This window comes from Diadema setosum, chromosome 4, assembly GCF_964275005.1.
Source record: "Diadema setosum chromosome 4, eeDiaSeto1, whole genome shotgun sequence".
NCBI lineage: Eukaryota > Metazoa > Echinodermata > Echinoidea > Diadematoida > Diadematidae > Diadema > Diadema setosum.
Genome location: NC_092688.1, coordinates 8,123,937 through 8,139,053, shown reverse-complemented (window position 1 = coordinate 8,139,053; position 15,117 = coordinate 8,123,937). Strand labels below are relative to the sequence as shown.

The following is a 15,117-nucleotide window of genomic DNA, read 5'->3' as shown; positions in this document are numbered from 1 at the left end:
AGGAGGTGGGAGTGACACACACTATGGCTTGAGGAAAAGACAAACATAAAAAAACAAGAACAATGAATGGGGAGGGGGAGAGAGAAGAGGGGAGGGGTTACAATGACCACAGGACACACAGAGTACAACAAACCACACAAGAGGCATCTGACTCTTCATGAAACCTGAAGACACAGACATGGGTGATACAAAGCAGAGTTTATTGACAGGGAGAACGTGACAAACAGAGAATAAAGTCAACACAATACATTGCACGTAAGGTAAACACATGCAGAAGAATAAGAAAAATGAGAACAGTCTGGTACAAAGACTACATCGGGAGAACAAGAGACAGAGATTGTACAATCAGAGTTCATAGGTCTGACACAGATGAGCAACATTTGGACAGAGGTGAGGATAGCAGAGGCACAGATCGCTGGACTCGGGATGAACACAGACAGAGGGTGAGTGACAGAGACGAAGGCAGGTTCTACAGCGTAGCCACATTGTCGGCGCAAAAAGGACACAGACGCGCGGCAAGGCTGGGAGGCGGCAGGTGGTAGCAAGTCTAGCAAAAGGGGCGGTCCTTTGACCCTCCCCTCTAACTTTGGTGGGGAAGCCTGCCCCTCGCAGCCGACCGCACGCTGGACTTACGTCGATCTTGGCCTGAGACTCTCGGTCCAGCAGGTCCTGGACCTGTCTCTGTTTGAGCTCAGCCTCGTCCTGCTTGAGGCCAAGTTCGGCCTTGTCCGAGATCAGCCGCTGCTTCTCAGCCAGTGCAACATCTCGCTCCTCCCTAAGGCGGTCCCTCTCTTCCGTGGCTTTCTGAAGGCCGCTCTCTAGAGATACCTTCTCCTCCTGCATGGTGCAAATTTGATGAACAGCAAAGTGTAATCTTACTTTTTGTCTGATTGACTTTGATAGTTAGCTTCAGGCCTATCTCTTTTGAGATGGATTTCAAGTTGCCTTAAAGTTTTGTAGAGAGAAAACATCATTACTTGTTATTAGATTTATTTTGCTTGCAAATCTGTGACTGATGGCACACACACACAAAAAAAAAAAAATGCAATAACACACTACACAACAATAAACATCATTGTGTTTGTGTCGTCCCCACTTTCATATCATCAACTGATGCCATTGCAGTTAAATTTCTCAGTTTTGAATACAGCAATACAAAACAAAGCACAATGAATTCCTTTACCGACTCTCAGATGTGACTATCTTCCATACTCTTAATCACTGAAGTCTTGTATTTCTTTCTTCTACCTATGAAATATACAAATGTGAACGTAATATTGGATTAATATCCTTTTAGATTCAAATGCAAACTGCAGGAAACACTGGTAGTATGGTGCACACACACTATACCATTAATCAACCTTGCTTGATATCGCATTGGTTTGTCATAGTTGTGGTTGATGTAAACATATATCATCATCAAGTTACAAGATTTCTACCAATGAGCAAAATATTTTTCAAAGCCATTGTGGCACAATGTTCATTTACAGAGATGCCAACTTCTTGACGTAAAAAAGCAGATGGAATATCCTAAAAAGAACCACACATTTCTGAGAGGAAAATAAAATTTTCATGAAATCTTGACACCACTACACGCCCGTTGAAACAGTACCAGTAAAATGTTTCCCTGGTAAAAATGGGCAAGCAAAATGTTGCTTCTTCATCAACACTGACGAGAAAAATTGTAAAGCATCCACATATTTCCTAGCTATTTGGCTCATCGTTCAACGTTTTTGTAGGGGTTACAGGAATTTAGTAGCACGTCTTTCTATGTGATGGTTTTCCGCAGTTTTTAGATGTTTATATTGACTTGATTTACTTTTGTATTCGAAAGACGGAAAGCCGTATTTTTCAAGAGGTGATATTGAAGTATCATATTTCATTCTGTTTATCATACTAAATATAATCGTATTGGTTGGCATCTCTGTGTTTATAATAACCAGGAAAGATAAAGGAGGTAAAACCCCAAGGAAATACAATACAGAGGTTACTGAGATTTCATGAACAAACCTCTATTGTCTGTAGCTTCAGCTCCGTATCTCTAACCCTGACCTCAAGCTCTTCCAGGGAGGCATCAATCTTCCTCTTCTCACTCTCCAGTTCATCCTTCTCCCTCCTCGTCTGCTCAACCTCCGCTGCCAGCCGCTCTTGGACTGCGGCCATCTCTCTCCCCATCTCCTCTCGTATGCCCCTTGTCTCTGACTGACTGGTTTGCAACTCAGTTTGCTGGGGTCGAGGTTGTTTGTGTGTTTGTAGGGAGGGGGGTAAGTTCCATTTACAGGGAAGGGGGTGGGGGACACGACAGAACGGGAGGGACGGAAGTGGGTAGGGCAAAGAGGTGGATTGATACAACATGGGCACACAGAGCAGGAGAAACTTAAATTATAACTCTTGGAAATCATACAAAAATAAACTTAATTGATAAAAGAGCAGCTTTTTGTTTTAGTCACAGGACAGGGATGGACAATTATTAGTCAAAATGAAAGCACATAGGACAACTAAACAATTTTTCTTTGCAGCTACATTTATGAATACATTTTGATGGGCAGTGACATACAAATGTTAGGCAACAAGGTGATTATGAAATGAAACCATTCATCTTTTATGGAGGAATGATTTGAATGAAGTGGCACAGACTATTGAACATTGTTTTCTCTTCTGTGACATCCAGAAAACAAAACAGACACACAGAAAAAGATTTGCAAAAGAGACACACAACAATCAACACTCATACACAGAGGAAAGACAACATATGGTAATAAAGAGAGCAACTCAAAATATGAAATCAATGAAAGCAGCAGTACTACTAGATACTAGAATAAAAAAGAGACAAATTTTGAAAATTTGGTCTAACAAGGAAATTTAACTGAACTTGGAAAAATAGAAAAAATAATAACATTGAGGGGAATGTGCACTAAAAGTTGGGTGGGGCTATTTCACCTAGGGAAAAAGAGAAAATAAACAAAGAAAATGCAGCAGTTGAAATAATTTGATAACAATGTAATGTCTACAAGTTTAAGTCCTAGCATATCTGCTATTTCTCTTGGTGGGGCATAAGCACACAGCGAGCGGTATGTGAAATTCGTGTACATGTGTGTGTTTACTACAGCCATACTGCCTTCCACTATGGGAAAGGGCAAAGGTAACATGATAATGTAGTAGATGAAATGGCGACATCTTTATTTGATGGTTGTTGTTCTTTTAGTAATTGAAACCTCTTCAAAGAGTACGACCCTAACAGGGCAAAAAGACTGGACTTGCACTTCATACCGCAACTTTTGAGACCTTCATGTTTTTGCTACTCCTTGAGCTGATTAAAAAAAAAAAAAATCACTGATGTCAAAACTTATCTTCATTGCCTTAAATAATGTAATACTACATAGTAATAATAATCAACAGGTATTTGCTCTTTAAGATTGGCTGCAGTTTTTTAGTGTATGTACACTGTATGATTACATTCATCTATATAAAAAAAAGACTATTCTTTAATGTAACATAGCAAGTTTTGAAATACCAATACTAAATCTGTGATATTAAGTTACTAAGGTTTACATTTTTTTTTTTTGAAAATATTTATTCACTACTGCTTTCAAGCTTGATAAAAGGTTAATTTCACATGTAATATTAAACCGTTCCACCATTTGTTTTCTTTTCTTTTTTGCCCAAACAGCATGACAGAATATCAGTTGGAGTTAGTAAGTGCATAATTACTGGACAGACTGCATTCAAGAGATTTTGTGATGTCATCGTAACAGACAGTGGTTAGTGTGTGCACAGTGGTTGCATGGTAAGAATAATAATGCATCATGTATCATGCATGCTGGCCAAACATGAAGTAATATTAGTAAGGTTATGAAACGTTATCGACATGAACAGAACGCATGGATAAGCATGTCTGTGTTAGAGAGTAACGTGAATAATATACTGTGTGTGTGAAATGCCGGCATAAATGGTAAATGTCAAAGATTTATCTTCATTCGCCAGTGATATCTAACTTGATTGGTTTGTCACTTCTTCTCTTGGGCATGGCACTAAACTTGACTTTAACCCATAATGTGCCTTGTTTGATGAATGGCATGCCAGCTTGAGTGCTTTCTTTACCAACTGACAGAGACGCCTGGAAACTAATTGCCAAATGCCTTCCTGTTTGACTATGACACACTGCAACACCTGAGTGGGCTTGCTAACTTCAAATCAGGTAAAGTTTAGAGGGGTAAAGTGAATGCTAATGAAAGAGGTTGACAAGTTAAAGCTATTTCAGTGCCTGGGCACAAAAAGGGTTAAACTTCATATGTTTTAATACTGTATACGCCATATATTTTGTGAGTCTAAATTTTCGTGAATCAGGAATTCCCGGCGATTTCGCGAGTGGTTAAATTCGCGATTGTGGAGTCCTGTACTGAACGCAGAAGTGTACACGCGTACACATTCACCTCAGGATAAGAATCAATATTTTCATGTATCTTTAATTTCGCGAATAGCACCTAACTTGCGAAATTCACGAAAATAAAAACCTCGTGAAATATTCGGCGTATACAGTAATCAGGTCAAGGAAGAGACCTACTTTTGTTGAGCCATACTATTATAATCACAGACTAGCTTTTCAAATCAAACACACGATTCTAAAAAACTAAAAAAAATGGCAATAAGAGGAGCTTTCATGTGGAGAAACCTGAGAGTCTGAAGATTCCCCCGATTCTTGTTCCCCAACGAGATAAGATGCCTTGAGCGAAAATCTCCTAAATCCCCCCTCAAGTGATGCCTGAGCCAAGACAGCATTGAGATAGGCTAGACAAGAAGTATGAGTCTTATCAGGGATATGTGGAGGATCATGGTGCTTAGGATGGAGGGTTAACTAGAAGGCAAGCTAGGCAGCATTTCTCTGAGCCCTGAAGGATTGTGATTCACCATTTACAGGAAGTACAACACGAGAACTGAACAGTATGACACGACACATAACATGATAACGAAGGTTTTACAATGAGTGCGGACAGGACACAAATGAAATTGGTACGAACACATGTAGAAGACAACACGTGTCACACACATAACATGAGAGACACAGAAATAAGTATCACAGAGTTAAGACACGATACGACACGACATTGAAAAAACTTCACGAGACCCAAGATGCAGATAACACAGGCAGATGAGCAGTACGGTCTGAGCAAGCATGCACTAATCACGATACATAACACATGTGACAGGACATGTCTACAAATTGAACTTGCTGCTATCAAGCGCCACACTCATAGCTGTCAAATTACCAAACTACATTTCACTCTACAGGGGATCTGCTCTGTGTAAGGATTCATAGGATTTGAGCTGATTTTGTAGATTGCACTTTCAGTAGCTAATTATGATATAAAAGCTGACTGCATAGAAAAAAACAAAACAAACAAACATTTGTTTCTAGTAGTCCCCAAATGGAGAAATTCATCATAATTAATTCTCACAGCAGGTTTTCTAATGATTTATGTTACAATATTCCCTCCAGAAATTCAACTTCTGCTTGCAGTTTTTCTTGCAGTTTTATATACTGAAAGCAAATTAAGCACTTAAAAAGCCTATCAATGTCCAACAAATGAATGCACTGGTTTCTTCTATTCAAAACTGCTCTACTTTGGAGGGTCCTTTGAAGCAATGTAATGGTCAATAACACTTGATATCATGAGCTTACTTATGAGTTTGTGTCATATTGACACACTATGAGTGCAGCACTTAGTTGAACTGGATGACATACACAGATTTTACATGAGCAAAAGCATGCCAATGATCTCATTAAGTATGACCAGATAACAACCAAGATCAGCAGCACACTACAACAGATGTATAGTGCGGCTTCAATCTGTTCAATATTTACTCCTTGGAACTCTTTCACTGCCAATCTTTGCGTCATGTCTTGCAAGCAATCTCTTCAAGGTGGCAGGAATGCTGCTCTTAAATCAAGCTAGAACAATCATCTTTGTTCCACATATCAATGACAGCTTCAATACCATGACATAATTTGTCTCTACTGAGTGCTGATGGAAGCGCATTTGGGCACAGCTGATATTTATATAGAAAGTAAATACATGATGCAAGACAGTCTTGTATCAAGGAAATTACCAATCATTTAACTCCATGTATTCAGATAACTGACCTCTTTACTTTAACTTCTGTCAGAGTGATTGCTGATTTGGCAAATGTCTGGTCACATTTTATGTTAATTTTTTTCTAGTACAACAACAAAAATAGTCTCAGAATGATATTTTCTTCATTCTTATCTTCCTGCTGCTGCTGAGCTATACTTCCTGTTAAAGTGAAATCTTACATGAAATCCAGCTTTTCATATACACATTCTACATTGCATTGTAACAAACTGCAGAGAAGATTTTGTACATGTATGTATTTTGCCATTTGTAAAACAGGCTCCCTTACGCATTTAAGGCATTGTTCAGGTGGCAGCTTTTTCAGAGTTCCTGGATTCTTCAGCTCGCATTACAAATCTTCATTTGAGCTAGCTTTCAGTTTGCTGTAGACATATGCTAAATCACATATTTGCAAATATTTAATAAAATGTAAAGTGTGCACATCTGGCCCTTTTTATCTCAAGGCCAGATCCTGCCTTATGTAAGACAATAAAACAATATGATAACACATACAAATCTGACTTGATCACACAAGAAATCTTCAATAAATGACACACAAAACTTTATCATAGGCACAAAAGTACATTTGATGACTGGAGGATTGAGACTATTAAAAAAAAAAACAACCACTAAAATTAGAAGCCATTACGACCATCTTCATTCAGCCTACGAGAGAAAACATATGGTTCACAAAATTGTTTTCAATATGCAGTTGCCTCCTGGATGTCTATTTTCAGGAGTAATAGATAAACATTTCAAAGTGGTGAAATCAAAGAAATATTAAGTTCAACTAAAAGCATCACACTGCTATGTCTGGTTTCTATGGCAATCACTGTGGCAACAAGAGGCAATCAATTACATCGTCAGTGACATCACTTACCAGGCTACTGATTTGCTGCTTGCATTTCTGCAGCTCTTGCTCATGTTTCTGGTTCTGCTGCCTAGACTCCTCCTCAGCCTCTTCCTTGGTTTGGCTGACGAGGTCTGTCAGCCGGGCTATGCTCTGGTTGGCCTCAGAGAGACTGGACTGGAGGTCTTCGATTCTCCTGAGATTGTTAGGAGGGGAGGAAGAGGAGCACACAGGGTACAATGTGTGAAAGAGATATACAGTGGCAGTCAGTTTCAACATTCTGACATCTCTGCAGGGCTAGGAATGACACAGAAGACTGAATGAAACTTTTTTAGTGTGGAAATTTGTCTGGCACAAAATGAACTCAAACGAAACTTCTCTAAACTAACATCTTGATTTTGATAAGAGTCAAGCACATGAAAAATGTCATGGATTTTAAAAGCAAACCCACTGCAACAGGATTTTTTTTTTTTTTTGAAGGGTAAAAGTTGTATGACAGAGAATACTGAAAATATGACCATTTTCTCTTGCACATGATTACATAATACTTCACAAATTCATTCAAATTTGGGATGGCTGAATGAAGGCATAGCAGATGGTGAGTTTGTAATTATATCATACTTACTTTCAATACTTTATTTATGATGGAGAGTCACTATTATTAAATCTACTTGCATGCCTGATTTAAACTAAAGCATCTCTGACCTTAAACATGATTTTGCTTTGAAGTATTCACTTTACCTGTCTTTTGTTCTGATCTGCTCATTTAGCATAACGAGCTGCTGTGAACTGTTACCAGAGTTCTTCATGAGTTCAGCGATGTCATTCTCCTACAAGGAGGGTGTTCAAAGCAGATTCAATCAACAGCAACACTTTGTGAGTCACTAAGAGCCAGCAGGAATATTCATCAAATGTGTGAAATATACTGTAGCATCTTCATGTGCATATGTGGATTTAAACTGAACCACAAATAAAAACAGAACAATTCACACAGCATGCAAGAAAATATAGACAAAAAAAATTGACTAAAACTAGCAATTTTTAATGTGATGCAGTAGACACTAAATGATCAGTTTAGGGAAAGAAACATATTTCATATATCTACATTTGAAGAGATAGAGAAGTAGAAATAGTATGTAGAAGGTTGTGAAGTTAGTCTGCAGCATTGCCCATTCCCCTCTGGCTGAAGTAAAGTATGTAACTGTGTCACACAACTGAATTCAATTTCATTTCATTCTGCTCCACTTCACTTCCGTTTGCTTTTTATCTCCAAGTAAATGTTAAATGCACATAATGCACATGTCCATTTCATATGTGAAAAGCAAAGATGCACACAATTTAATATAAACTTTCATGAAGCACACTACATAGATACATAAGTAATTTTGGGGAAAACATATTTCCACTGCATGTGCAACAATGTCATCAAACTACTGGTATTATATTATTATCATGATAACTACTATTATTTCTATTGTTGCCATGGTAGAAGTGGATGTCATGGCACTGAGGTACAGACCAGTATGCTTTTAATGGCAGTCATGCAATGTTGCCCACTAAACACAATTGAATCTCATATTTCGACTAAAGACATGATGAGTGCAGTTCTTTCGAGGATGTCTCACCAATTTCTTCTTGTCCTCCACCAGCTGATCACACCTTTGTTCACTAGCCTGCCATTTCCGCTCAAGATCTGTGGATAACATGTTTGTTTTTTTTGTTGTTGTTTTTTTTAATCAAGTACAACAATGAGTCAAATTGGGGTCTAACCAATGTTGCAGGGCTTAAGCAGCTAAATATTACCTAGCATGATTAGGTTTTAATACCACATGCAGAGTTTCACAGACAGAATGAATTCTTCCAACAAACAGTTTGAGAGAAATATTCATTTGTACAATTCTTGCCACAAATTAATTTGTAAACACTAAAAGCTTCTTCCCCAAATAAGATATGGATAAAATAGGACTCGGGCAAGTTTTGCTGACAATTTTGCTGACCTTTTTTGTTTTTTGTTTTTGTATACATTTGCATTAGTTCTTGGAATTACTGAATACTTGGCATCTCTTCTATAAATATTAAAGTGTGTGCAAAATTTTGGGGATTACTACCACAATACTGCGGCAAAATTTTACTTACATTTCACATCTGTCCTTCACTAAAAGTCAGAAAATTTACGACAGCTTCGATGTGAACTCCTCAGACAAATCAAAAGATGCTTATTGAGTGAACATGGGTTCTGGTAGGATCACCTACTGTACCTGCTTCACGAGCTTATGTAAATGCTCCAAGTAGTTTTGAAGTTTCTCTACTGAAGGCTGGTCTAGCAAGCTCTATAAGAGGTAGCTGTTTATATCCTATGTAAATCAATCAATATGAATCTGTATAATCAGCCTCTCACAAGGATATGATATCATTCTGACAAAACATTTGTGCTAAAAGTAACTAAATTCTTCAGAATGACAACGAATGCTGACAAACATCAAACATATAAAAAAACGTCCATCCTCACCTGATAAGGCATTTTTCAGACCCTGTACATCAAATGAAAGCTTGGTGCGGGCAGACTCCTCCTCAGCTAATTTCTTGCTCAATTCTTCATAAAAAAAAAACAACAACAAATAAACAGGGATCAATACAGATAATTTGAAAACATCAAATCACATCAAAGTAAGACACTGAAAATCACAAACTACTTCAAGCTGCAACGGTTCCAGGTAATGCAATTCGTTCGATTTCCCATGTCAGTGTTGAAGTGCTCTGTAAGATTTAACTGTACACATACGAATCTACCTGCTCTGTGCTAATAGATACCTCACCACGGACAATTTTGCACTTATTTCCAACTGATACACACTTCACTTTTTAGCCTGCTAACCATTCCTCGCAAGTATCCTTGCTTATTAGTGCTTTGTCCAGTGACGCAAGGACATAGTATGTGCATGCTTGGGCGAACAGAAACATTCACAGGAATCGTTCATCGAATCAAAGCTCCTAAATAGCTCAATATCACTACTGGATTCAATGAAACATATGAGGTCACAATCTGAATCATGTGAATAGAACAATCTCAAATCTGACTGTAGATGCCACAAAAGCTCACTGCTGTCTCACATGAGTCTCATATGACAACACAGATGACAAGAAGGTGTTCACACTTTGAAAACTATTCTCAGTTTTGTTTGTTTGTTTGTTTGTTTTTCAGGATATGAAATACTAAACCTTAAAGCACATTGCCACATCTTGATTACTGAACAAAGATGCGACATTTTGCGATGATTTTACCAACTGTTATCTCACCTGAAACTTGGCTCTCTTTTTCTTCCTTCTGTTCTGCCTCAGTCTTCAATTCTTTTGCCTACAAACAAAAAGGAAATACAAATCAATGAAAGTCCATACACTCACACTGACAATCATACTCGTCTTCCTCTACATTGCACATACTGTACTATTTCTATTTGCCATAATATATTGTATACCATACAAATGCTTCAGTGTAAAGTATACAAAACAGTGAAGCAAACCATGGTGGCTCATTTCAAAAGAAATGTGCCACTGCTCATTACAAAAGAAACTGCCATAGAAGAAGCATTAAAATGGGTCTTAGGCAATTACACAAATTGTACCCCCCTGGGCAATTATCCCAGACCCTTCCCCTGACCCAGACCCTGACCCTGACCCTGACCCTAACCCTAATCCTGATCCTGAACCTAAACCTAACCCTAATCTTTACTCTAACCTCATCACTAACTAGTATTTAGCCAGGGGGTAATTGCCCTGATATGCATTAAAACCATTTATAACTCTTCCATAATGCAAGTCCCAGAAGTTTATTGTATAGCAGGACAGGTTCCAACTTTAATGTTACTTTATATTTCAAAGGATGCACTGTCAGCTGATAAACATTACAACTGAAAGAGTTTTAGCAAAGGACAACATTGTTAGTAATACTTGGAACATCAAAGTGCCACAAGAATGAACGTCACAGCTAACAACTGTCCAAAAGAGTCAGAAAATATCATAAAGACATGTAGAACAAGAACTAATGTAATGGCATATCCATGTAGAAACAATACAACCAAACTACGAGAAAGTGAAAACAGAGAAAACATAAATCTTTAGATTTATATACATCAAATTGTTGACAAAGACATCACTTCTAAGGTGTAGAATTTTTCAGGGACTCCACCTCGTTGGAGACAGTAATAGATATTTGTAACTCCCTTGCAACTTGGCAATAATCACCTCCGCCAAGGGAGGAGGTTATACTTTCATTGGCGTCGGTTTGTTGGTGTTGGTTTGTTTGTCTGTGTGCAAAATGACTCAAAAAGTAGCAAACGGATTTGGATGAAACTTACAGGAAAGGTTGAGAATGGTACAAGTAACAGATGATTGAATTTTGGTAGTGATTCAGGAATTTTTATGGATTTTATGATGGATTTTTGATATTGTGGCAGGTAGGGTCAATGAACTTTTTAGTTCAAGCTGCACATTTTTGAGGTTTTCATTTGCGCACTAAAGTGCGTGCTCTAGTTTCTGCTAGGGCAAGGCACGCCACACAGCTGAGGGTTGATGACGTTAAAAAAGGCTTCTATATTGAGAATTTGGGTGATTTTCAGCATGAACATGGGATGGGTGGAAATCACTGATCTCTTTGGAAGAACAAGATCATACCGCAAGTAGAAATTAACTGCTTGGCAGAGGTCTGAGTTCTCAGAGTGCTTCTCTAAATTCTTTTGTTTTGTTAATATCAAAATAAAATCGGTTCTTTTTGTTGTTGTTGTTGATGTTGTTATTGTTGTTGTCGTTTCTGTTGTTGCTGCTTTATAAGAAAAGAACTAAAATGATGGTGAATAATTTTGTCCACTTGCACTCACCAGATGGTCAATTTTCTTCTCCGCCTCCGCCTTGCCCCTCTGCAGTGCCTCTAGCTCTACCTCCAGTTCTCCTACCCTCCTCCTCTGCTCCTCCATCTCCGCCCCCGTCTTCTCCCCCTCTTTGCTCCTGGTCTCCAGCTCCTCCGCCCTCTTCTTGGTCTCTGCCAGCTCCTTCTGTAACTCCTCCAGCTGCTCTGTGTAGGTGGAGGCTTCCATTTCCAGCTCGGCAATCTTGAATTCTTTCTCCTCATTTTGGCTCTGATTGAGCAATGGCATTTGAAGCCAAAGTAACATCACATCACATGCATATTAACATAACAATAACAACATATTTATTCATTTTTGTTGTTGTTGTTTTTGCTATAGATATTCCAATCACTTAAAATCACATGTAAAGCTTGTTCATTTGAATTGATTTTAATAGAACATAAAAAAATAATGCCTCCGGCCACTTCGTTGCGGAGGCATAAAAAAAAACCATTTCTATTCTCTAGAACAGAACTCTTACATAAATACAATGTATTGATATCAGATATCCTCTTCAATATTTTTCTTTGACAATAAAACAGAGACAAAGTATCCAAATTTCACATACACTACCACACAGAGGTTTGTGACCTTGATGAAGTTGGCTGTCAGACCGACTAATATTTTTCTGATTGGCTAGGTCAGTGTAGCTACGTTTATCAGCACTAGGTGCTACACAGAAGCCAGATGATATGTGACCGGCGACAACGGTTTCAGGCAAAAGTCGGGAATTTTGAAAATTCATTTTTTCACTGAATCACATTGCCCATTTCCTAAGCTTCGCATTGATATAAAACACTTGTATTCTTCGGCACCAAAAGTGGGCATAGAAAGAGAAATAAAATGCACTTTTTAAGTTGTTAGCCTGACAAAATTGCGAGAAAACAGGCTTTGAAGATTCACCTCTTTCTCAAAGACAATGTCCGAGCGGCGATGCGAGGGGAGAATCACCCATCCGTACGATGGTGCCAATCGATGTTAAGCCCCGCCTCTAGCAACCACATCGCCTTCTGATTGGCTCACTGAGAAAGTCAAATTTCCTGGGCACCTTCCTCGGAGCTCAGCGTATGGAGCCGAAAAACAATGCGTTTCGCTCGGGTTTGTTTACCAGTGCGTCTTTCAAGATGGCGAATACAATAATTGCACGTATGGTGTACATGAACATGACGTGTATGGTGCACGTATTACGCAATGGCATCCACACGCCATGACTGTGTGCATATGTAACAGGAGCGGTGGCGAATCCACACATTTACAAATCGCGTTTTCATTGTGGTTGATTTGTCTTTATCAATGGCGACCCTTTTGAAAGCAGAATTGCTAGTGCTGGCAAGGGTCATGCTTGAATTAATAGAAAAACACGACTCGTTAGTTTGGTGCGATTTTGACGTGTAGTATTTGAATATGATTGGTCACATGTGACCGCTCCTTTCCTCTTATCTGCCTTCCATTGAGTCAGTCTGCTGTCTTAATCTTTACTACATGTACAAGTACAGACAAATCTGAGAATATTTAGTTTTCTTTTCACACGATTTTTGTTTCACTTCCGTCGTCGAACATTGCGGTAGAATAGTTTGGACAGAAAGCCAAACGAAGAGCACGCACTACAGAGCGAGCGTATAACCCACTATAGCAAGAACAATGGAGCATGTAATCGTGCACGCGTGGACAAAGCATTCCCCACACGCTGCAACTGGTGTCTCCGAAAGCCGAAATATGTAAATGTATGCCACCAGCCAATCGCATGCGAGACCATGCGCCGTAGCAACACTGGGGATATTGGCGCGGCGTTCGAAAGAAGCTCGAAACTGACGAGTGCGATCCAACATAGGGTGCTTAAAATTCCATTTTCGATAGGAAAAACTTAGTCTTATGCTATGAAATTTAGTGTAGATGTAGAAAACATATCAAAGATTCGATTTCTGCAAAAAACCTAAATCGACAAAAATAATGGTCAAAATGTTTGTACCCCGCCTAAGAGGGAATTTGCTCTTGCGACTTTTGCCTGAAACCGTTGTCGCGGGTCACATATTTTCTTTTTTGTTTTGTGCAGTATTCATTGCACTTATTGTAGATCTCAAGTGAAAAAAATAATGATACGTATCACATCATCATCATCATCATCATCATCACTCGAGACATCATTATCACCATCACCAACACCATTATCATCACCAATAGCATCTATGCATCTTTATTATAAAAACATTACCTCCAAACTCCCATAAGTTGTATGATGTTCATTTGGGGGGAAAAAAAAACTGTGCTTGTCTAGACTACAGAAAACAGAAAATCTTGGGAGCAAAACAGATCCCGACATCTCTCCTATTGGGAGGGATGACATGTTATTCTCTTCTTGATTAGCTTTGCACTCTACCAATTATTGTCTTCTTGTACTCACTACAGCAGCCATGCTGATTGCTGCATGAATCCTGGGCTGGAACACATTGTAATTCAAAACAGATTCCACCATAGCCATTTTCTCTTAGGCACAGACGTCCAATACGACTTTCACGAAAACAGAAAACACCACTTTCAATCAATATACTATCCAAGCACTGCACGGTCTACAGCAAATGTCTCCAGAACCAGCACTGCTCTGTCGTGGGCTGAGACCTGGCTCATTACCGCAAACTAAAACAGATCGTCCATTCTGGACATACCAGGGAATCCAGACTGACCCACACATTCTGTGGCGGCCGGAGCAGAAAACTCACCGTTGGTCCTGCCCAGCACACGCTTTCTGTGTCCTTATCAACAGTCGTCATTACAGGCAATTAGCAAGCATCCAGCTAGGAGATAAGGGGCTCCCGCTGCACCGCACGAATGTCGCCCATCTGGCCTTGAAAAATCTCACACTCTTACTTTGATGTGAATAGCTAATGACTAGATTTAAAGTTGGGATGTGGATAGTGTCATATTGACTGCTTCACATAAACAGCCCAAGTCTTAACAGGAGATTAAAATGCATTGCTATAAAGGCAGCAACTTGTTAGATACAAGCTCCCTACATTGAAAACATGTATTTACATTTTAGGAGGGGGGATGGGGGGAGTAGATCCACTTTTCACAGTAACATTCACACATTCATACATTCACACAGACACAGTACTAATCCCAAAAACTCAGCTGAGGGTACACTGTTATATTTCACATCACTACACATTTGATGACTGTAGTTAAACTTTGAATTTAAACTATCCTTCAATGTGAATTTGATATAGCAACATGACGT

General features: G+C 38.9%; 1 protein-coding gene across 1 annotated transcript in view; it reads right to left on the bottom strand.

Annotated features, from left to right (window-relative positions):
• Nucleotides 1-15,117, bottom strand: part of LOC140227541 (uncharacterized) — a 122,148-nt gene that overhangs the window by 20,951 nt on the left and 86,080 nt on the right. The window contains exons 12-19 of the mRNA XM_072307945.1: nucleotides 11,856-12,113; nucleotides 10,279-10,336; nucleotides 9,491-9,574; nucleotides 8,607-8,674; nucleotides 7,723-7,811; nucleotides 7,012-7,177; nucleotides 2,011-2,226; nucleotides 634-837 (exon numbers count right to left, since the gene is read on the bottom strand). Coding sequence (XP_072164046.1) covers nucleotides 634-837; nucleotides 2,011-2,226; nucleotides 7,012-7,177; nucleotides 7,723-7,811; nucleotides 8,607-8,674; nucleotides 9,491-9,574; nucleotides 10,279-10,336; nucleotides 11,856-12,113 — 1,143 coding nt within the window. The remainder of the gene's footprint in view (nucleotides 1-633; nucleotides 838-2,010; nucleotides 2,227-7,011; nucleotides 7,178-7,722; nucleotides 7,812-8,606; nucleotides 8,675-9,490; nucleotides 9,575-10,278; nucleotides 10,337-11,855; nucleotides 12,114-15,117) is intronic.